This window comes from Diaphorina citri, unplaced genomic scaffold (genome assembly GCF_000475195.1).
Source record: "Diaphorina citri unplaced genomic scaffold, Diaci psyllid genome assembly version 1.1 scaffold1005, whole genome shotgun sequence".
NCBI lineage: Eukaryota > Metazoa > Arthropoda > Insecta > Hemiptera > Psyllidae > Diaphorina > Diaphorina citri.
In genome coordinates, this window is record NW_007378436.1 from 45593 (window position 1) to 70439 (window position 24847).

The 24847-nt window shown below is 35.6% G+C and overlaps 1 protein-coding gene across 1 annotated transcript in view; it reads right to left on the reverse strand.

Moving 5' to 3' along the window:
• The window catches only part of LOC113469256 (protein serrate-like), an 80568-nt gene that overhangs the window by 33015 nt on the left and 22706 nt on the right, over positions 1-24847 (reverse strand). The window contains exon 3 of the mRNA XM_026826801.1: positions 17548-17850. Within this exon, the coding sequence (XP_026682602.1) occupies positions 17548-17850 (303 nt within the window). The remainder of the gene's footprint in view (positions 1-17547; positions 17851-24847) is intronic.

The window sequence follows — 24847 nt, forward strand, 5'->3', positions numbered from 1 at the left end:
ATCCCTTCTGTCTGTCACTTCATTCCCTGAGGTAACTTCATATTTTTGAATGCCATCTGTCCCCAATTTTTTATTGAATTACAAAAAACGGGGCAGAAAGAAAACAAGGGTTTCGTCTCTTTTTTCCGGGAAGGGGAGAGTACGGTTCACAAAAATAATCTGTTGATATCTTTTTAATTTTTTCGAAATTAGCTCGCGGGGACAAATAAAGGATTAACCAATTTCTATGATTTCAAATAGTTTATAATTTATATCAATACCAGGAAATCTAATCTTCATATTTACTGGACGAATTTTAAACTAAAGCACAGGATAAGAAGAAAAGGGGAGTTGGGGGACCGTTATCCAAAGGATTTCTTTGACGCTTCTAATTTATTTATTTGCATTTATTAAATTTCAAGTTCAGTTTTTGTTATAGGTCAGGCTAATTTTCATTCTTCGAAACAGACATTTTTCCCTAACAAAAGACAAGCGAATCGAACCCAACTGTAAATAATACATCCGAGGAATTTCGTTCAGAAATAAAAAATTCGCATGGGAAATCAATTAAAAAACTGCATGGCAAACCTCCAAGACATTAACGTGAAATTTGCTGATAGTAATTTATTTTGTTATTAATTAATCAGATATATTCAAGATTCAATGCTATCTTTTCAACTTGATTCCCCGGCCTTTTGTTCCATCTTGGTCTGGAGAAGTTTGAAGAAATTTCCTATAACTATCTACTAATATACTCGTAAGTAGGTATTAGCATATGAAGCATGCCTATATGTACGAGATCAGTAGGAAAATTTCGGATGATTAGTTTTTTCTATGTGAAATAAGGAATAAGCTAGTTTGGTGGAGGTGCCGAAACTCACTTTGGATTTAAATTAGGTAGGTATAGGTATGTTTCTATTTAGGTTCTTTGAACTAACTGAGTGAAGTCTTGTGAATAAAAATTGTGAATTTCAAATGGAAATTGTGTGTAAAATTGTAAATTTCATGATTGTGAATTTCATGTTTGATGTGCAGTGAAAAAAATGAGTTCTTTTGGTGGAGACGCCAAAATTCTTTGGACAAAATCCTGTGCCTACCTTCTATCTTTGACTCCATGTATTATCTCACGATTGGATAAGATTGAGAAATGAAAGGGACTCAGTAAAATCCCAACTAATGAGACAAAGTTCACCTCTCTGTGTTGACTTGAAGCTGGACTTACTGATGGGACGTTTCCTGAGGATTATCCTGTCCTTGTACACATTGACCGTTCTGATGAATGACTGACACCTTAAACTTGAAGCTCAGGACCTTAATTTCCTTAAACTTGAACCTGCATACACTTCAACTTGAGGCTAGGGCCCTTAAACTTGAAATTTTGTACTACTTCAAGGTACGATTATAATGTACCTTGAACTTGAAGCTACAAGATTTGGATCTTAATCTTGAAATTGGGTACCGTTTGTCGTACATCTGATGAACTTTTTTGTACAATATGATATGCGGCCTATACGAGTATGTTGTGGACATGCACAGACACAATCATTTCATGTGACTAGTCATGAGCTTACAAAACATGTGTGAATTTCCCAAGTCTTCAATTTCTCATTATTTTAGCAAAGAGCCAACGATAACACGCTATTTTTACATTCCAGAGGTACTTCTTACAGTCTACTACTCGCCCTATATCATACGGAGATCTTTTTGGTCTAATACGATGTTCTTTATCATTAGTTTTATAGGTTTTAAATAAATGTTAAGTGTTTTTTTCTCTCCTTCTTCTCTATTCCGAGCCATATTTTGCTCAACTATCCCAACATTGGGTAGGTAAGTATATGATGCAATTAATTACTAAATGGAAGACCATCAAAGTTACTTTGAACGCAAACATGGTAAACTGTAGTCATAGTGAATGTACTCTGTTGAACGGTTTTATAGGTTTTAAATAAATGTTAAGTGTTTTTTTTCTCTCCTTCTTCTCTATTCCGAGCCATATTTTGCTCAACTATCCCAACATTAGGTAGGTAAGTATATGAAGCAATTAATTACTAAATGGAAGACCATCAAAGTTACTTTGAACGCAAACATGGTAAACTGTAGTCATAGTGAATGTACTATGTTGAACCAGGACCTCCAGTTGAAGTTCATCAAGCAGTCGTAAAATCCATTAGACAAAAGGTAAGCATATCCGCGAAACAGTTCAGTACCTGGGTTCCATGTGAAAAGACCATTCAGACTTTACTGCCTAGGTATTTGATTGTGGCAAAATTTCTTACTATGGTATAGGTCAGAGGTAAATATTTGTCATCCTAGCCTTAAATTGCGAGTAAAAGCCAAAAATATGAGCAATAAAAGAAACTTATTAAAAATAAGGAACCTCGGCGGTTGCTGATTGTAAAAACTTTAGTAAAATCACAGTAACACCAACTGTTGAACCAGGACCTCCAGTTGAAGTTCATCAAGCAGTCGTAAAATCCATTAGACAAAAGGTAACCATATCCGCGAAACAGTTCAGTACCTGGGTTCCATGTGAAAAGACCATTCAGACTTTACTGCCTAGGTATTTGATTGTGCCAAAATTTCTTATTGTGGTATAGGTCAGAGGTAAATATTTGTCATCCTGCCCTTAAATTCCGAGTAAAAGCCAAACATATGAGCAATAAAAGAAACTTATTAAAAATAAGGAACCTCGGCGGTTGCTGATTGTAAAAACTTTAGTAAAATCACAGTAACACCAAGTGTAAAGCTGTGTCCACACCACACATAGTCAACGGCCGTCGATCGATATCGAGCGAAACCGTCCACACTGCCGCGACAACATAGATTCACCTCTGTCGGCCGTCGACCATGTGTAGACACAGCTTTAGGTTCCTATATCGGATGTAACGCTCAACAAAGTTCAGCCAAGAGATGACAGAAACTTTCATCCATCAAATTTATTCACAAGTGATTATCGCCTATGAAAATAAAATGTATGAAAGGCTCCGTTAGGTTTTGTTTGGAATATTGATGTCACCGCTGGTAGATCTTGATGGCCTGGCTCGTAGATCTGCCTATTTCCTCACACGAAAGGAATAACTTACAAACGTTCACTGCTTATTTTCATATAAAAAATATAATGTGAAAATAATACTTCCAGCCAGTAACTTTGAGCCTGATGAATAATTTAACACTCGCTATGCTGCATGCCGGGTCGTCGAGTTAACTCTCAATAAGACTTTTGCTGGAAACTAGGGCCGGCTATAACGTTACGTTTGGCAGAAGAATCACCCAAGTTTGTAATGGCATGGTATCCACAATACCTGCATACTTAAATGCGTGGTTAAATATTTATGAAGTCCACAGGGCCCCCACAGGAACCCTGGGGTGTTATTCAAACAGTGGCGTAGCGTGTATGTATGGCGTGTATGGCGGCCATACAACTCAAAAGTTCACTCTAATGCCCATAAATATTAATGGCACATTCAAATAAATTAGATAGGTTAAGGGCAACTTGTCCTGGCATCAAAATTGCTCTCAATACTGGAAGCTGAAGTAAACATAACACTAAATTAATAGCTCACCAACACATATGGTTTCCTGATTATGACTTCATCTCAAGTGTTAAAGGTGTTAAAGTTAAAACTGTAAGCTAAATTAGATAGGTTAAGGCCAACTTGTCTTTGCATCAAAATTGCTCTCAATACTGGAACCTGAAGTAAACATATCACTATCAAATAAATTAGATAGGTTAAGGCCAACTTGTCTTTGCATCAAAATTGCTCTCAATACTGGAACCTGAAGTAAACATATCACTAAATTAATAGCTCACCAACACATATGGTTTCCTGATTATGACTTCATCTCAAGTGTTAAAGGTGTTAAAGTTAAAACTGTAAGCAATAATACTGCAATCTTAAGAGAAGAAGTGATCCCTTGGACGGATGGCTAGAGTTGAGAGTGGATTAACTTTTCGACCATCCCTAGGATTTAGCCTATAAGTTAGACAAGTCTCATGATTGACAGATTTATTCTGACAGATGATAAAATGAGTCGTATTGGACGGATGGCTAGAGTTGAGAGTGGATTAGCTTTTCGACCATCCCTAGGATTTAGCCTATAAGTTAGACAAGTCTCATGATTGACAGATTTATTCTGACAGATGATAAAATGAGTCGTGATGATGGCGACCACTGTGCTTGGAATAATGACAACGTTTTGTGATGAAGTCTACAGGGTCCCAACCGGGAGCCCTGGGGTGCCATTGAGTGTGGTCATGGTCAGGTGAAATACTGCACCTAGGTTTGGATTTATCATCTTTGGATTATAGTTTGGAGCACCTATTAGTTTGGATTTATCATCAGCTACAAGTTGTTGACATACGAGTATAAAAGTGTTTTTGAGGAGCAGAATTGGCCTTTGGGTTTGTCTTTAGGTTATTGTTGCAGGTTTGTATTTTTTAGGCGAATGCAGACAGGATCGCAGTAATGCTTTATCATCAGCCACAAGTTGTTGACATACGAGTATAAAAGTGTTTTTGAGGAGCAGAATTGGCCTTTGGGTTTGTCTTTAGGTTATTGTTGCAGGTTTGTATTTTTTAGGCGAATGCAGACAGGATCGCAGTAATGCTCAATCACGTACATAAAACTTTCGCTTCGCCAATAAAAAAAGGTACCCATGTTAAGGACAGTAATGCACAATCACGTACATATAACTATCTTTCGCTTCGCCAATAAAAAAAGGTATCCATGTTAAGGAGCTCAGTCATTCTTTAAACGATCTAACAATCTCAATTGTCACCCTGTAAAATTATGCACCAAAAAAGCATCATTATTATAAAAACCTATAGGTACTTAAGTACATAAAAAAAGTCCTATCATATAAAAAGCAGCAGTTTATTGTATAGGTCTCAGTACCGCCAATATTCAATACAGGCGGAGTATAATAGGTCAGTCCTATCATATAAAAAGCAGCAGTTTATTGTATAGGTCTCAGTACCGCCAATATTCAATACAGGCGGAGTATAATAGGTCTTTTATTTTATTGATTTTTAAAGAGACTCTGATTTTAATTTGATTCTTCCCCTGTCATGCTTGCAATATTTATATAAAAAAAGTTCTAAATACATGACGACTGAAGGTTGTGATCTGGTTGCCCATGCATGCACTAACTGGATTTACAAAACATACAATTAAAGTTAAAAGCTTGGCTCAATCTAGTTACAAACTAATAAGTATTTTTATTCTAACCTTAAATTACTAAAGGGATCTAAAACTAACTTATGTACATGGACACAAGTAGATTTGTCTGGCAGGTGGTTACCAGCTATGGGTACCTAATTGATTAGTTCATGCGGTTTTACACGCTTTACCCTGTCATGCTTGCAATATTTATATAAAAAAAGTTCTAAATACATGACGTTCTAAATACATCCCCTGTCATGCTTGCAATATTTATATAAAAAAAGTTCTAAATACATGACGACCGAAGGTTGTGATCTGGTTGCCCATGCATGCACTAACTGGATTTACAAAACATACAATTAAAGTTAAAAGCTTGGCTCAAATCTGAATAGCATTATGTAAAGTCTACAATCTACATTGTGGACAGGTGCATGAGAATAATAATATTCTGGTCAACATATTAAATATTTGCCTTCATTGGAGGCAGTCGTGGTCAAATGAATGAATAGAGTACGCCCACAACGAAATTGTGGACAGGTGCATGAGAAAAATAATATTCTGGTCAACATATTAAATATTTGCCTTCATTGGAGGCAGTCGTGGTCAAATGAATGAATAGAGTACGCCCACAACGAAATCTAATAGGTGTTGTTTTTAACTCTGATTCTGTGAATTCAGAGCATAGAACATTCATCACCTTTGGTATCTTATTGTAATTTTGTTCTTATTTCAAGGTACTTGAGAATAAACCAACTTTGACGGGAAAAGATCGGGACTGTGATTTAGCCTGATCCACTGAAATGGCCATTAGCTATTCTTTTTGTCTCAAAATCAAGAAACTAATATTAACTGTCTAATATGTTTGGCAAATTGGCCATTAGTTATTCTTTCTGTCTCAAAATCAAGAAACTAATATTAACTGTCTAATATGTTTGGCAAAATTTCGACAATTTGCATAGGAATTTCAAGTAGACTACTAGAACCATTGGCTGAAGATAGTCTTATCTGCTATGTCATCGGAATACTAAATAGATCTTTGCCAGAGTCCTTGATACTCTTGCACCGCTGATCCTTGACTCACAGATGGGAGATGTCTGGGTCTGGAAGAGTGGATAATATCTCCCAGGACAATACCGAGATCAGGACAGATAGCCTCAATGGTGGCAAATCCTTCACCTTCTCATGTTCTTTGTGTTTTGATGGAAGCATCATCAGTCATCATATGATGAAATAAGATGTTTTGTAGAGATTTTTACTCGAAGAACATTTTGCGCAGATGCACGTCTGGCAATTTTACTTAATGTGCAATTTATACTTAGATTTGATGCTCATAGGTAAATTTATAATTGTGAATACTCTATTATTATACAACATACTTATTATTATAGGTAGCGATTTAGAACATGAAAATATCAGAAAATTGTAAAAACGGGTGAATTGTTCAGAAAAAGAGTTAATTTTGTAAAGGAAACTTCAGATAAAAAGTGGAAAGAGTTCAGCAGGGGCACGTGGTAAATATTACCGAGAACAATGACCATAATGTACGCAACGATTTAGAACATGAAAATATAAGAAAATTGTAAAAACGGGTGAATTGTTCAGAAAAAGAGTTAATTTTGTAAAGGAAACTTCAGATAAAAAGTGGAAAGAGTTCAGCAGGAAAGTTTCAAAATCAAAAATAGAAAAGACAAGATCCACTCAACGAAACCTAAAAACGATTCTGTCCACAATTTCATTTTGGAATTTACCTGATTATCACGAGTTCTCAAAAAATCAGGTCTCAAAGAAACTCGAAAGTAATTCGTATGAACACAGAGTAGTCAGAATGCAATAATCTGACGTGCACACAAAAGTCCATTCAAAAGTGAGTTCTGCAAACACATCAGGAATCAAATGGTGAGCCCCACAGAAGTGTAACAAATGTACAAAAAACTGCACTTGTCAGGCCAGAAAGATCGCAGGAACATCCTCTTTCATTCTGTATGTAGTCTATGTGAGTCTCAAAGAAACTCGAAAGTAATTCGTATGGACACAGAGTAGTCAGAATGCAATAATCTGACGTCCACACAAAAGTCCATTTAAAAGTGAGTTCTGCAAACACATCAGGAATCAAATGGTGAGCCCCACAAAAGTGTAACAAATGTACAAAAAACTGCACTTGTCAGGCCAGAAAGATCGCAGGAACATCCTCTTTAATTCTGTATGTAGTCTATGTGATGGTGATGGTAATGACACAAATTCACAATCGGGGACACAGACACCCTTTTAATCAACAGAGCGGGGTTAATTAACACTCCCCATCCGGATGTCCAAAACAATGACACAAATTCACAATCGGGGACACAGACACCCTTTTAATCAACAGAGCGGGGTCAATTAACACTCCCCATCCGGATGTCCAAAACAATAAAAACATAAATGAGATCAGAAAAGGCTTTGTTTCTGTTCGCCGATGTAAATATTCAATTGCGATGACTGCACAATTTCTTCCCTCCTGATAATGACGAGAATGAAGAGGCGTTAGAAACAAAAGATATCTCTAATGACAAGACATGAGAGTCTGGTCAGCTGATGAATACAACACCCTCTGTTTCAGTACAGTTCAGACGGCTGATAGCGAATATGAAAAGATCAGGGGTGTAGGTAAGGAATTGGACTGTATTTTCGCCGATGTAAATATTCCATTGCGATGACTGCACAATTTCTTCCCTCCTGATAATGAAGAGGCGTTAGAAACAAAAGATATCTCTAATGACAAGACATGAGAGTCTGGTCAGCTGATAAATACAACACCCTCTGTTTCAGTACAGTTCAGACGGCTGATAGCGAATATGAAAAGATCAGGGGTGTAGGTAAGGAATTGGACTGTATTTGAGGAGTAAAACAGGTCAAATGTCCTGGAAAGGTCAATATTTACGAACTTCTTAAAATTAGTTACAAAGAAGACCTTGAAAATCTACATACCTACCTAATTATGTTTAACTAAAAACCATTCTTACAAACGTACTTTTTGTCAAGGTCAGCTCCCATGGCGTAGTGGTCACTGCGCTCGCCTTGCACGCGGGAGACCCGGGTTCGATTCCCGACGGGGTCAAGAAATTTCTATGCAAATGATTGATTCCGTGACTGGCTGTTGCGGGGCCCACTCAGCCTCGTGAGGAAAATTAGTAGCTATGACTTATAAATGCGCATAGCGACCGGTGCCAACATGGTAGGTAAATATTGAATTTTAGGATTATTGAGATATTGGGAAAAATCCTAAAAGGCTGCAGTGAGCACCAAAGATGTGACATAATAACACTAAGAAACTGTATTTACATTTACTTTTTGTCAAGACTACACCTCGAAGCATCCTTCAGGGAAGAAAAACTGAAGCTCTTGATTTCAGCATATCACAGAAATAGCATTAACACAAAACCTAAATTAACCACTGTCTAAAGTCGTCCCTGAAAACAGGGTCAATTGATCATTTTGAAAACGAGTATTGTATCATCCCCCTACTTCAATAAAATAAATTCACTTGTACAATTCTACATGTGTAATTCACTTGAAACAAACAAGTTAGTTTTTAAAATTTCTAAAATGAAAGATATTCACAGAAGGAGGGAGAGATTTTAAAATTTTGATAAAGATCTCAAACCTTATCAATCTGTGTTTCCCATACTAAGCTCACTTACCAACCTACATTCTCAATGATTCCTTTCGTTGTGGGCGTACTCTATTCATTCATTTGACCACGACTGCCTCCAATGAAGGCAAATATTTAATATGTTGACCAGAATATTATTATTCTCATGCATATTAGTATCATGTAATTATGGTAAAGGTGTGATGAGGTTTAGACAGCTGTACCGTGGCTTTCGTAACATCATCAGCTAGACATTGTCTGCGAGGATCCCTTCAATAAGTTCAATACAGACGTCAAAATAAAATGACGGGCACGTGGTGGACTGTATTTGAGGAGTAAAACAGGTCAAATGTCCTGGAAAGGTCAATATTTACGAACTTCTTAAAATTAGTTACAAAGAAGACCTTGAAAATCTACATACCTACCTAATTATGTTTAACTAAAAACCATTCTTACAAACGTACTTTTTGTCAAGGTCAGCTCCCATGGCGTAGTGGTCACTGCGCTCGCCTTGCACGCGGGAGACCCGGGTTCGATTCCCGACGGGGTCAAGAAATCTATGCAAATGATTGATTCCGTGACTGGCTGTTGCGGGGCCCACTCAGCCTCGTGAGGAAAATTAGTAGCTATGACTTATAAATGCGCATAGCGACCGGTGCCAACATGGTAGGTAAATATTGAATTTTAGGATTATTGAGATATTGGGAAAAATCCTAAAAGGCTGCAGTGAGCACCAAAGATGTGACATAATAACACTAAGAAACTGTATTTACATTTACTTTTTGTCAAGACTACACCTCGAAGCATCCTTCAGGGAAGAAAAACTGAAGCTCTTGATTTCAGCATAGGAAATTGCATTAACACAAAACCTAAATTAACTACACTGTCTAAAGTCGTCCCTGAAAACAGGGTCAATCGATCATTTTGAAAACGAGTATTGTATCATCCCCCTACTTCAATAAAATAAATTCACTTGTACAATTCTACATGTGTAATTCACTTGAACTGCAGTGAGCATCAAAGTTGTGACATAATAACACTAAGAAACTGCATTTACAATTTTACATTTACTTTTTGTCAAGACTACACCTCGAAGCATCCTTCAGGGAAGAAAAACTGAAACTCTTGATTTCAGCATATCACAGAAATTGCATTAACACAAAACCTAAATTAACCACTGTCTAAAGTCGTCCCTGAAAACAGGGTCAATTGATCATTTTGAAAACGAGTATTGTATCATCCCCCTACTTCAATAAAATAAATTCACTTGTACAATTCTACATGTGTAATTCACTTGAAACAAACAAGTTAGTTTTTAAAATTTCTAAAATGAAAGATATTCACAGAAGGAGGGAGAGATTTTAAAATTTTGATAAAGATCTCAAAGAGGGTATACAGGTGAAAAGGATCAAAATGTTGCTATCTCTGGGATCAATCAAGCTGAAATTGAATTATTGATGGTTTTGAATAAAGAAGCGAGTGTAAAACCCCGGAAATATGAACCTGGTTATCTACAACATGGATCGTTTGATGGTTGATGTTTGGATAGGTGAGTATTCCCTTTGATGAGGAAGAAATTATTAAATAGTTATCACTATCACAATATCACATATTGGTTATTATCCTTCAATAGATCTATGTAGTTAATCTACTTACATGACCATTTGGTAGCTGACAAAATGGACTAAAAAATGTGTCTCAAAATTGGCAATGACAAGAGACAACACAACACAGTAAGTTCATACTCTACACTTATTGATATAATGTACTCATTAATTATTATGTTACCTATGTATTTATTAGCATAATGTATAAGTCATGTAAAATACCAAAATAAAATGTTCCTCCAAATATTTCTCCTGCTAACTGACACAAATGTTGAAATATTTGGGACCTTTTTTTAATGCTTAAATAAAGACATCCTCCGTCTAATTTACATCTTGCATCCTTTTCGTGTTTTTTACACATGAAAACCGAAAAACCTTTAAAAAACCCGAAGGGTATTTCTAAAAATAGTAAAATTGTCCCTCTGATATGAGTTAGAGTGATAAAAAATATGAAATGTGTTACAGGAGACATACGGGGGCAAAGGCACGTGCCTTAGGGTACCCTTCCTTGGGATAGGTTAGGGATTGGGATAGAGGGGATAGACCGGAGGGAATACAAATGTGCGTGTGTACATCTAAATGTCTAGGAATCAAGTTAATGGGATTTTCATAATCCTTCATACAGTGTGATCATTCTAAAACAATGTCCATTGGAGAAAACAATGGCTCCATGAAGAACAATTCGTAAAAAAAAGCCCAGATTAAATTGTTTTTCGCCTGAATAAAATCTAGAAGTAAGAAGGTAGGCCATGGTTCCTTCATTAGAAAGCCACCTTTTTCTGTTTAGACTATTGACGATTTTCCACTATAAAACGAACTTTTCTCTAAGATATTATTGGTTCAATGCTTTGCATTAGGGCAAATAAAATTAATGTGACCAAAAGAGTCTCTTTATTTGAGATGATTTAAATAGATGATTTTCGATAGCATTACATAATCATGTAGGATATCCATTTTCCGAGTCATCCATCAAGAAGTTATCATTTCATATGATGGAACACATTGATCTCACCCTGTAAAACAGTTCAGTTTCATGGGGTTGATTACCTCAACATAAATAGATATCCATGGTTATGTTAACTCGGTTTTCTATTTTTAATGTTTTTCCATAAAAAAATACATCACGACCAGATGAGGCAAAGAAGGCAGCTGTTTGAGTTTTTTTATTCTTTTTTAAAAACCTCATAATTTGCAACTTTTTTTAATAGCTCTATTAATAGACAGTAGGTAAGTCACAAAGTAAGCCACAACGCGTGTTTTTTACCCCCAAAAATGAGAGGCGTTAAATTAATGGTTAATTTAGATTGGCATAAAAAGGAACTTATTTTATGTTTTTCAGGAAACACCTTTGGTTCTGTGGCAATTAGTATAGATTTTGACGTTTACGACCTTTGAATTGCTCGTGTTCGTCGCGTCGTAAAAATACAACAACGGAAGTGTGGTAGGTAAATACAGAAAAAAAACTTTGGAATTCCAGTGTCCCTGAAATATATGGGCTGAAAATTCTAATCCTAGAATTCCTAGTCCCTAGTCAAATACTGTCTAAGAGCTAATACTGCTGAAGTGCTGATACTCGTATTATGTCACCAAAAATGTTCTACAATAAAAAGAACAATATGAGCACAAGTAAATGATGACACTTCAATCTTGCTTCCTTTTTACTTAGATTTTAATTTGTGCACCATCACGTTTATTATGTCACCAAAAATGTTCTACAATGAAAAGAACAATATGAGCACAAGTAAATGATGACACTTCAATCTTGCTTCCTTTTTACTTAGATTTTAATTTGTGCACCATCACGTTTATGCAAAATCTTCTCCAAGCCATAAAAATCATTTCGGAGCCAAAATATTCCACTCAGACGTCTCTGGTTGCCATAAAATTGTTTTGGGATGCTTATGGAATGGGTGGAATACGTATTTGGGTCGGCCTTACCCATGCCTATCTCACATCTGTACCATTTTGACGTCTGGATCCTGGTATTATGTTGAGGAGACACTTCAATATGTTGATTTTAAGTTTAGATAAAAGTGTTTTGTCTTTTGTGCTCCAAGTTCCCATTGGGCTATTAGGATTTTAAGTTTAGATAAAAGTGTTTTGTCTTTTGTGCTCCAAGTTCCCATTGGGCTAATAGGTGTTGTTTTTAACTCTGATTCTGTGAATTCAGAGCATAGAACATTAATCACCTTTGGTATCTTATTGTAATTTTGTTCTTATTTCAAGGTACTTGAGAATAAACCAACTTTGACGGGAAAAGATCGGGACTGTGATTTAGCCTGATCCACTGAAATGGCCATTAGCTATTCTTTTTGTCTCAAAATCAAGAAACTAATATTAACTGTCTAATATGTTTGGCAAAATTTCGACAATTTGCATAGGAATTTCGAGTAGACTACTAGAAGACTAGAACCATTGGCTGAAGATAGTCTTATCTGCTATGTCATCGGAATACTAAATAGATCTTTGCCAGAGTCCTTGATACTCTTGCACCGCTGATCCTTGACTCACAGATGGGAGATGTCTGGGTCTGGAAGAGTGGATAATATCTCCCAGGACAATACCGAGATCAGGACAGATAGCCTCAATGGTGGCAAATCCTTCACCTTCTCATGTTCTTTGTGTTTTGATGGAAGCATCATCAGTCATCATATGATGAAATAAGATGTTTTGTAGAGATTTTTACTCGAAGAACATTTTGCGCAGATGCACGTCTGGCAATTTTACTTAATGTGCAATTTATACTTAGATTTGATGCTCACAGGTAAATTTATAATTGTGAATACTCTATTATTATACAACATACTTATTATTATAGTTATTATTTACAATATTGTTATAATATTAAATGAAATTTCGAAGACTTTAAGTACTCATTTTGTGTGGATGGGAAAATCTGATAATAGGTAAATTTATAATTGTGAATACTCTATTATTATACAACATACTTATTATTATAGGTAGTTATTATTTACAATATTGTTATAATATTAAATGAAATTTCGAAGACTTTAAGTACTCATTTTGTGTGGATGGGAAAATCTGATAATTAGGAGGCGTCAGATGGGTAAGGTTAGTCATGTTCAATTTTGGAAATTTCGAGTAAGTTATTAAGAGGTAGTTTACATTATGCAGAAAGGCGTTTACTTATAGCTCAATCTTGAATCTTGTACGTATATTATCACGTAATAATTTCGTATGGGTAATAAATATTAATTGTTATTATCACAATCAACACATTTTGGAATTTATTCACATTCCGAAAATAGCTCAATCTTGAATCTTGTACGTATTATCACGTAATAATTTCGTATGGGTAATAAATATTAATTGTTATTATCACAATCAACACATTTTGGAATTTATTCACATTCCGAAGAAAAAATTCAGGATAATGTATCGAGTTTGCCATCACTTCAAAGTGAGCGATACAATTTATGGAGTCTGATATTGTTTCTGTCTGCTGTTTTCGTCCCTAATTATTTATCGATTCCTTCTTTCCGTGCCTTGTTTTTAGCTGTTGAAATTCATGATTTCCAATGTTAAACAATGAACAGGAAGAAATCAATTCACAAACAAGGGGAGAAGTGTTACAAACAGCAGAGAATGTTTATAATTTATAGAAATTTTAAATAAATTTATTGGTGGAGACGCCAAAACTCTCTTGATAAAAAATCAAGCCTGTGTACAAGTTTGCTCGGGATATCTGAAAGAACTGTCTACAATAGTCTACCTAATTATGTTCTTCACAATACCAATAAGACGTGGTGGAAGGGTTCATATACATTATACATAGAATAATTAGAAACCCTTCGACCACCGGAAAAGCCGGACACGGAATCAAAATGTAAATTACAAAAATCGATATCTTAATAATAGTAGTACCCAAATAGCTCACAACAAACGTAAGAAACAAACCAAGTATGTAAAAATAAAACTATAGAGTTAGGGGCAAGAACATTTAATTTGAAAGAACACAAGTCGTGAGAACTCAGAACACAACCTGGGGAGTTCTTGCGCCTCACAGATCTCAGATCTGGCTGAAGCTATCCTAAGTGAGTCTCTAAGGAGATACCTCAGGGTCTCAGATGTTCACAAGATCCGTGCGCGTATGGTCTCAAGGCCCCTAGGAGGGTTTCTGATGAAGATGCCCTCACCTCTTCTAATTAAGAATCGTCCATTGAGTAAATAATAATGTTCAAAAAATCGTCTATTCACCAACAAGCAACAAAAAAACTGCTCCTCAAAGTCAAGTATTTTGAGGAAGAACCAATGAAGGAACAATGATACTTATTATTGTTTGATTCGAAACAGTCCATGAAACCCAACAATCTATTACTAATTAAGAATCGTCCTTAAATTGAGTAAATAATAATGTTCAAAAAATCGTCTATTCACCAACAGGCAACAAAAAAACTGCTCCTCAAATTCAAGTATTTTGAGGAAGAACCAATGAAGGAACAATGATACTTATTATTGTTTGATTCGAAACAGTCCATGAAACCCAACAATCTATTAATTCTGTGATGAGATCTTGGGTATTGGGATTGGGTTCAATCATTGTAGTTCCATTGTTGAAATCATTGTAGGTACAGGTGCTGGAAATATCGGGATTGAAATTACACCATTTCAGAAGGTACAACAATGTTGAAAAGTGTCTACCAACAAAGGAAAAATTTCGTGATCCAGGAAGAGGTACAGCAATACTGAGAAGTACCATGTGCCTACCAACAAAGGTATCCAGCAAGAATCCTTTAACCACCTTTGATCATATGTACATCAAAAACAGATCAATTTTATAAACGTAATTCACCAAAAGACGAAATATAAAACCAGGAAACCCAACTCATCATGAACAAACATAATGAAGATCCAGCAAGAATCCTTTAACCACCTTTGATCATATGTACATCAAAAAACAGATCAATTTTATAAACGTAATTCACCAAAAGACGAAATATAAAACCAGGAAACCCAACTCATCATGAACAAACATAATGAACTGAGTGAAGGACATGCTAACAAATCCACAGACAGTTCAGTCCAAGACATCCACCTAATCCCTGAGGTGACTCTCGTGTTATCCAACGCCAGAGAATAATAAAAGTGTAGTACGATTATGATAAATAATAGAATAGAATTAATATTATAAATAATAATAAACTGCCTCTTGTACAGGGTTCTTCAAAATTCAAAGTCCGGTCGCTACCCGAAGTAGCTTTTCAACTGATTTCCATAGAGCGCAGAGCCAAAAAAAAATTCGATTCTGTCAAAAATCGAATTCGGGGCCTCCGGTGTTCAAGTCTAAGTGTGGTACTGGTAAGCACCTGACCACGGAGGTTGTTGACGCTACGAATGAAATACAAATCCCTCGGAACACCCTGTTCGATAAATTGAGGTTATGACACTCGAACTGGATTTTACCTCCTTTGATACTGGTCAAGATTTATTCTCTTCAAAATGGTCAGTGCATATTTCCCCCCAATGTTACAACATGTTATAAGGCTATAACAGCAAGGAGTTTGGGCAACGTAAAACAAAGTATTACTTGAGAATTGAGTTACCTACTGGGAACAGTCACTCTGTGTTGGCTGGATTTTACCTCCTTTGATACTGGTCAAGATTTATTCTCTTCAAAATGGTCAGTGCACATTTTCCCCCAATGTTACAACATGTTATAAAAGGCTATAACAGCAAGGAGTTTGGGCAACGTAAAACAAAGTATTACTTGAGAATTGAGTTACCTACTGGGAACAGTCACTCTGTGTTCTGTGCCCTGTTATCAGTTATTAGACACTCAGAACTTGAGGAACAAAGCTTAAGAAATTAAGAACTGGTCCTTTTATCTGTGTTAACCAAAAGGTTATAGCCCTGTTATCAGTTATTAGACACTCAGAACTTGAGGAACAAAGCTTAAAAAATTAAGAACTGGTCCTTTTATCTGTGTTAACCAAAAATTTAGTACAGGTACACTTCTTTTTTTAGTAAAATTAATAGGTTATTATTATTATATTTCTTAAGAAACTGGTTGGCTGATATCAACTACAAAGGTACAGGTACACTTCTTTTTTTAGTAAAATTAATAGGTTATTATTATTATATTTCTTAAGAAACTGGTTGGCTGATATCAACTACAAAGTATAAGATCAACAGGGCTGGTAATTAAACATGAATTCGAAAGAATGGGAGTACCATGTTTACGGGCGTTTTAACTTTTATTAAATTTATATCTATCAGTAAGAGCCTCCAAATTTCTTGCTACCGCTAAAATAAGAAACATGATGACGTATGCTACAAAAAGTTTCCCATAGAATGTGCCCAAGAATATTCATTTAAATCACACTTCTAAACCGTCCCTGAACATTCTTTTCCAACATGAAACCAATACCCAATAGTATTAAAATCCGTCGGATAACTCGAATATCAGAAAATTTATCTCTCACTTCTTCACCATACATAAATCCAACCGTCTGTACATGATGCATGCTCTTACAGGTTAACTTTTGTTTGGTCCAATTATATGCTTGGCCGCCATTCGCCAGCTCCATCATTTTATACATACCTATGTACCTATCTACCTTAGTACATATTTTTTCCTGTTATTATATTTTCCAGCAAGCAGATTTTTTACTTGTTGGATACCTGGGTAATATTTTCGTGAAGTCGTTATAATCACGATCTAGCTAGATGTTAGAGTTATTGAAAATCGTGTTCAAGTTAAAGTTTGGTTCTTTGGCTTGGTGTGGTATTCTAGTTTTGCTGATCAAACTCACTGCTCTTGCTATGAAAATTTCAAGCTTTTTTGTGAGATTTTGAAATTTCTCATTCTTTTGAAATGGGATGTTATATATTTCTCAGATGATATTTATAGTTTAGACTGAATACAATATTTACATCTTATATCAACATATTGTTTATTGTTTCTTCAAAGTTCCAGAGTGGTTTATGTTCTGTCAGAACACGATTTTCAACTTTATTTTCTTTAAAATGGTGTTGGTTTTTGATTTCTAATGTTAGAAGAAGAACTACCAGTAGCTGAGAACTAGAACATTTTTTACAAGATTGAAATACGGTCATGACACAGTCGGTTTTGATATTTTCGAAATCTCAACTGGAAATACCTAGTACAATAGTGTATCATATAAATGAAGAATAAATCGAATCCACTTACCGTCCATCGAAATGTGAAAGGTAAAACCAAATTTCCATTGGCTCTATCTGGATCAGTCAGGGTGAAAGAATTGCCCCCCAGCACCGGGCTGGAGGTGTTACCAAAGGAACATGGACCGTTAGAAGTAACATTACTCTGGTACTCCTTGAGACACACGCGAAACAGCGTGTTGCATTGCACCGGGCAAGAGATGGACGGGTCTGGCCTGTGAAGTCCGCCACAACAAATACCCGATGCGAGTTCGCCTTTATAATTCGCTATCTCGAGAATTTGGAGCTCGAAAAACCCGGAACCTCGTGCGCACTGGAAACAAAAGAAAATACAGGTATTATACAGTTAGTAGGGAGCTCATGAAATCATGGACACAATAAAACATAACAAAATTAGGTACTTAAATACCATGTGAGAAAATGGTTGAATTTGATAAAGAAGAAGGATAAAGAAATTAACAATAATTTTCTTTTGTTGATTCCTTCCTTCGGAATCAAGAGTAGTTCACGACAAATGTGGATATCCTTCCCACATTCCTCTGCCATAAGAGTCCAGGACTTCGTCTGCTTTTAAATGAAATAGGTAGGTAGTAATAAGGATAAGGATGATCATTTCAATTAAGATTAAAGTATCCATCTTCAATAAAGGTCGTAACCTTTATTTTGATAATCTTTCAGATCTAAGTCTATGCATAATATGCAGACAAGTCTAACAAAATTACTTAAATACCATGTGAGAAAATGGTTGGATTTGATAAAGAAGAAGGATAAAGAAATTAACAATAATTTTCTTTTGTTGATTCCTTCCTTCGGAATCAAGAGTAGTTCACGACAAATGTGGATATCCTTCCCACATTCCTCTGCCATAAGAGTCCAGGACTTCGTCTGCTTCTAAATGAAATAGGTAGGTAGTAATATAAGGATAAGGATGATCATTTCAATTAGATTAAAGTATCCATCTTCAATAAAGGTCGTAACCTTTATTTTGATAATCTTTCAGATCTAAGTCTATGCATAATATGCAGACAAGTATTTCGCATGGAAGAGTCAAAGTACCTACATTGTGAAATGAATAATTAAAATCAATAAGCTTCGACCTGTTCAGAACCAGGGTGGCAAGTTTTGTGCCTTGATACTTTTTAAAAAGACAGTTCTATTTTTAGATCATTTGATTTTATTATCTATCTATTGATTTTTTCTCTCGAACAGAAAATATTTTGGGTCGAAAGTATTTGACTTGATTTTGTAAACGAAAATCGACAGGGTGAATCATGATTTCGACATTTGAATGGTCAGCAAATATGTATAAGTATTCTATTTTTCAAATACTGAAATGACTTAATGTGTTTGATTGTCTGTGCTTGACTTTGATATTATTAAGACATTTTCTAGATTATACTGGTAATTATTACCGGTGATCTAACAACACAACATTTCCCATCAACAGTCCATGTTTTTACCTACTTCTTGGTAATCAAATGCCTCCACATTGTCTAGAATTCCAAATATGTAGAAACCAGGTTAAGGAAAATTCTTTATCAAAGACCCTGGTACAGAATAGGCCAAGCCAATCAATGCAATAAACATGAAAGCGCTCTATACTCTTATCTCAATAAAAAAAAACTTGAATGATACTATCTCTCAGATAGCAAGAAACATACCAGCCGATTCCTTTACATTGCACTTGCTTGATTTAATCAATTTATAAGGAAAATTCTTTACCAAACACCCTGGTACAGAATAGGCCAAGCCAATCAATGCAATAAACATGAAAGCGCTCTATACTCTTATCTCAATAAAAAAACTTGAATGATACTATCTCTCAGATAGCAAGAAACATACCAGCCGATTCCTTTACATTGCACTTGCTTGATTTAATCAATTTTGTTTTCTAATGAAGTGTTTGCTTTCTGGTCAAGTACAGCAGTGGCAAATGCATTTCTATTCTGCTCTCAGACCATTATGGCATCACTACTAGTATTGGATTTATTTTAATTAGCATATTTATTGCTATATTCGCTGCAGAATCAAAATTACCTCAACGATCTTGTACTTGTGAACAGGTGGGATAACTTCTTTATTATTTTATTGTTATGCCGATAGTCAATTTGCTTGGACTATAAAATTTACCTAATGGGGAAAGTTTATTTTAATTAGCATATTTATTGCTATATTCGCTGCAGAATTAAAACTACCTCAACGATCTTGTACCTGTGAACAGGTGGGATAACTTCTTTATTATTTTATTGTTATGCCGATAGTCAATTTGCTTGGACTATAAAATTTACCTAATGGGGAAAAGGTAATCCCATAATCCCCATATTATTACATACATATTTGCTCGATTAATTGGTTAGGTAACTATGGTTGTGCATTGCTTTTTACTTTCCTTATCCTATTTCTTGTTCACGTCATCATATTTTCAATTTCACCGTTTTAGTGCCAAAGAAATCAAATAAAAGCTGGCAAGAGTTAGAACAGCTCGGTTTTTTGTTCTGATAAACACAAATTCCAGGCTGTGGCAATGGCGCCTTTGGTTCCTTTTGGAGCAAAATAAACCGTGATTGGAAATGTGTGTTATCTGTTGGTTCGCAGAAGTGACATGGACACGAGTTGTTTGACATTGAACGGGATGGAAAGCCGCTTCAATGCAATCCCCGATGACAGTTCACATTGTAGATCGATCTAAGAATAGAAGCAGGGTCGTTTGCAGCCCAACCGGACTCTTTTTTCTTCTTCTTCTGTGAGATTCTTTTCTTGTATTTCTTTTTAATCTTTAGCAAGTGTTCAAGTGTATGATGTGAGGTTTTTCTCATGAGGGTACGGATAATGGACTTGTTCAAGCATTTGGATCTTGAGTAACTTGAAGAGGCCCATTTGAAGATCTACAAATGGACTAAAAGAAAATGAAGAGCAAGGGAATTGTACAAATACCTACCTCCGATAAATGATGAAAGGAGAACAGGAAGAAGAAGGAGACCTCATCTCACCCAAAAGGATCTCACGAGTTTCGAAGTTATTGTCATTTGGGGTTATTGGATTTGGGTTCAGTTTTGATTATAGGGTTGATATACTATTACTTTCCCATATTTTGATCCATTTTATTACTATGATTAGAATGGTTTTATGGTGTGGACATAACAGCACACTTCTCATTATACATAGCAAGATTATGGAATCCAAAGTTCATGGAAACCTTTCTGTAAAACAGAAGAGTGTGATCCAAGTTAGATTTCATTAGGTATGGGTAGAAAAAGTATCTAATTAAGGAAATTCTTGGATTTCAATTATTAGGCAACAACACACAGGTTGACCCCAGACCACTTCCTCCCTTATTTTCTTTGCCTACATTCTTTATTGGTCCACTTGTATTTTATCTATGCGAGATATCAACATAATCCTAGCTAATAAGTAATAAGATCCCTATATTTATATGCCAATAAAATCTCATCCTAACATGCCCAACATTTAAAAATTCTGCCAACCTGTTACTACTACACAATATTGCGAAACTTTCCAAAGAAGTTCTTGGATTTCAATTATTAGGCAACAACACACAGGTTGACCCCATCAGACCACTTCCTCCCTTATTTTCTTTGCCTACATTCTTTATTGGTCCACTTGTATTTTATCTATGCGAGATATCAGCATAATCCTAGCTAATAAGATCCCTATATTTATATGCCAATAAAATCTCATCCTAACATGCCCAACATTTAAAAATTCTGCCAACCTGTTACTACTACACAACGCACTCTGTTCCTGTACAAATAATAAATTTTTATGAATGGGAGAAGGCATTAATAATAAAAGTGTAGTACGATTAATAATAGAATAGAATTAATATTATAAATAATAATAAACTGCCTCTTATACAGGGTTCTTCAAAATTCAAAGTCCGGTCGCTACCCGAAGTAGCTTCTCAATTGATTTCCATAGATTTCCTAGTGCAGAGCCAAAAAAAACTTCGATCCAGCCAAAAATCGTAGCTTCTCAATTGATTTCCATAGATTTCCTAGCGCAGAGCCAAAAAAACTTCGATTCTGCCAAAAATCGAATTCGGGGCCTCCGGTGTTCAAGTCTAAGTGTGGTACGCACCTGACCACGGAGGTTGTTGACGCTACGAATGAAATACAAATCCCTCGGAACACCCTGTTCGATAAATTGAGGTTATGACACTCGAAAATAGATGCCAAGGGGTGAATTATCAGGAGCAAAAATCACCCAGCAAGGTGGAGGGGGGTTCGTTAACAAAGCATTGTTATTCCTGTGCTGGTGCAATGCAGAACAACTGTTGGTCACAATTGTGTCACATTGTCCTCTTGAGATTTGAAATAACACCGCCGGCACCCACCACTCTTCCTGACACCCATCAAGGCAGCGATTCTCACTTTGAGAGTGCATTCATTGAATACTTATGTAGAGCGGAGCGGTTAGGAAAATCGATTCGCAAACATTACTAAAATGCGCATGATCATTTAAATTTGAAATCATTTAAACACGATCATTTTAGTTGTACCGTTGTTGTACCGATATTACCTTGTATTTTCGGTACAAATTAGGTTTCCTTCAAGCATTTGAAGTAGGTGTAAGTTTTTGACCAGATAGTGCTGAAACATCCACTTAAGGTATTTTGCTGATACACCTTGTGAGTACTTAGGTATATACATTAGGTTTTCTTTTCAAGTGGATGATATTTTTGACCGGCCGATTGATGGTCAAATTTGGAATTTCCAGGGAATTAGTCGGCACTGATACCAAGGGCTGGGGATAGAAGATTTTTAATTACTTGCCCATAATATCGTTGTTGTACCGAAATTACAAAAATTACCTTGTAATTTCGGTACAAATTAGGTTTCCTTCAAGCATTTCTTTTGCTGATACACCTTGTGAGTACTTAGGTATATACATTAGGTTTTCTTTTCAAGTGGGTGATATTTTTGATTGGCCGATCGATGGTCAAATTTGGAATTTCCAGGGAATTAGTCGGCACTGATACCAAGGGCTGGGGATAGAAGATTTTTAATTACTTGCCCATAATAATTTTGCTGATACACCTTGTGAGTACTTAGGTATAAACATTAGGTTTCCTTTTCAAGTGGGTGATATTTTTGACCGGCCGATCGATGGTCAATCCAGGGAATAAGTCGGCACTGATACCAAGGGCTGGGGATAGAAGATTTTTAATTACTTGCCCATAATACGAATGATTCTAATGAAATCGTTACTGGGTCGGTCAGACACGTATGCATCAGAAGAGCAATAACTCTAATCTAATGTCTGAATCTCTTGGTTCTTATTCCATAAAATGTACAGGGTGTTTCATGAATTTTCCAGTGAAATAATAAAGAATTGCACTCATACGTTGTTTAGGTTCGAAAATTCAGAGCAGGTTTTTCATTTTGCAAGATTTGAATTCTGTTGTTTATACTTTTGTACTAAGTATTCTTATCTCTCTATTTTTATTCCATAAAATGTACAGGGTGTTTCATGAATTTTCCAGTGAAATAGTAAAGAATTGCACTCATACGTTGTTTATGTTCGAAAATTCAGAGCAGGTTTTTCATTTTGCAAGATTTGAATTCTGTTGTTTATACTTTTGTACTAAGTATTCTTATCTCTCTACGAGTATTCGGTAGCGAAATGAGTTCTAACCCGAGCACCCCAAGCTTCATACCTATGATTCATCCAGATGAATATGGCAGCAAGGAGTCATCGACCCAAAATGAAAGAACCAATCAGAATGCGAGAACTCCTTGTTCTGTAGCGAAATGAGTTCTAACCCGAGCACCCCAAGCTTCATAGTTCTAAAACAATCACGATACGGATTCTGAATGAACAAAACTCCACACTAGGAGCCCATGTAGGTAACAACCGGTCCCGTGGTATAAACCTCAGTCAAGTGATGACCATGGTTCCCGAAATAATTTATAATCAAAATATTAATATTGTGTACCGTACAGCCATGTAGACAGGTTCTACAAACTCGTTTCCTCTCCGTGGAAGATGAAATTAAAAGCAATTTAATAATTATGAAAACAATAATAAAGAGAATCTGAAAATGAAAGAGATTTTGGGTTGCCCAAGGCAGTACCCATTATCAAAGCCTGATGAGGATGCTTACGTCTAACACCACGGTGTTTGTGTGTATGGGCAACAGTTTAAATTTTATTATTTTCATCTGTATAGATTTATCTTTAATGTTTACTATTTAATGTGCTACTATACCATCCCCTACCGATGCCGAACCAATTCTTTAGTGAAAAACGTTCTGGTCAGGAACTTTCTGAACAGTTATGGTTTACAGGTTATAGGTAATTTTTATCTCTGTTAAAATTTTGATACTCGAGACATTAAACCTTGTCTGAGACATTAAAAGCATTACTCCCGATCCATGATTACCACAAGATCAAATTTAGGTTATAGGTAATTTTTATCTCTGTTAAAATTTTGATACTCGAGACATTAAACCTTGTCTGAGACATTAAAAGCACTACTCCCGATCCATGATTACCACAAGATCAAATTAGTTTATTAATTACCATACTTAAAACAAAAGGAATAAACTCTGGTTTATAGATTTTTCTTACTGATAGTTCCAATATTTAAATTCTCATTTTATGAACGCGGAGCAAATTTATCGACTGTTTTACCGAATGGTAAATTACTTACAGGAATACAGGATTACGCGGGATCATAATGAAATATCTGGTTGAATTTGAAAGTTTATTTGAACATTTTTAGACATCAAGAGCCTACCTACACATTTTCCTGGATATAAAAATGTGTTATCGCCCATCTGATGAGGGATAGACTACGGGATGGGTATGAAAGAACATGAGATGAATTTTATTAATAGTTATTTTGAGGAGCGACGAGAAGTCAGAGCTTTGGAACAAAATGTAAAAGCTTATTCACATTAACCCTATAAGCATGATCATGATATCTAAGTATTTAATGAGTTATACCTACACATTTTCCTGGATATAAAAATGTGTTATCGCCCATCTGATGAGGGATAGACTACGGGATAGGTATGAAAGAACATGAGATGAATTTTATTAATAGTTATTTTGAGGAGCAACGAGGAGAAGTCAGAGCTTTGGAACAAAATGTAAAAGCTTATTCACATTAACCCTATAAGCATGATCATGATATCTAAGTATTTAATGAGTTGATAATAAATGAATCTCTTATGAAAGGATTCAAATGAGTAGACATTCCAAGCCAAGAGGATACGGGCTGAACATTTAATTATTTATTGACTTACATAAGCACAAGGGAGATCATTTGATTTTATTATCTATCTA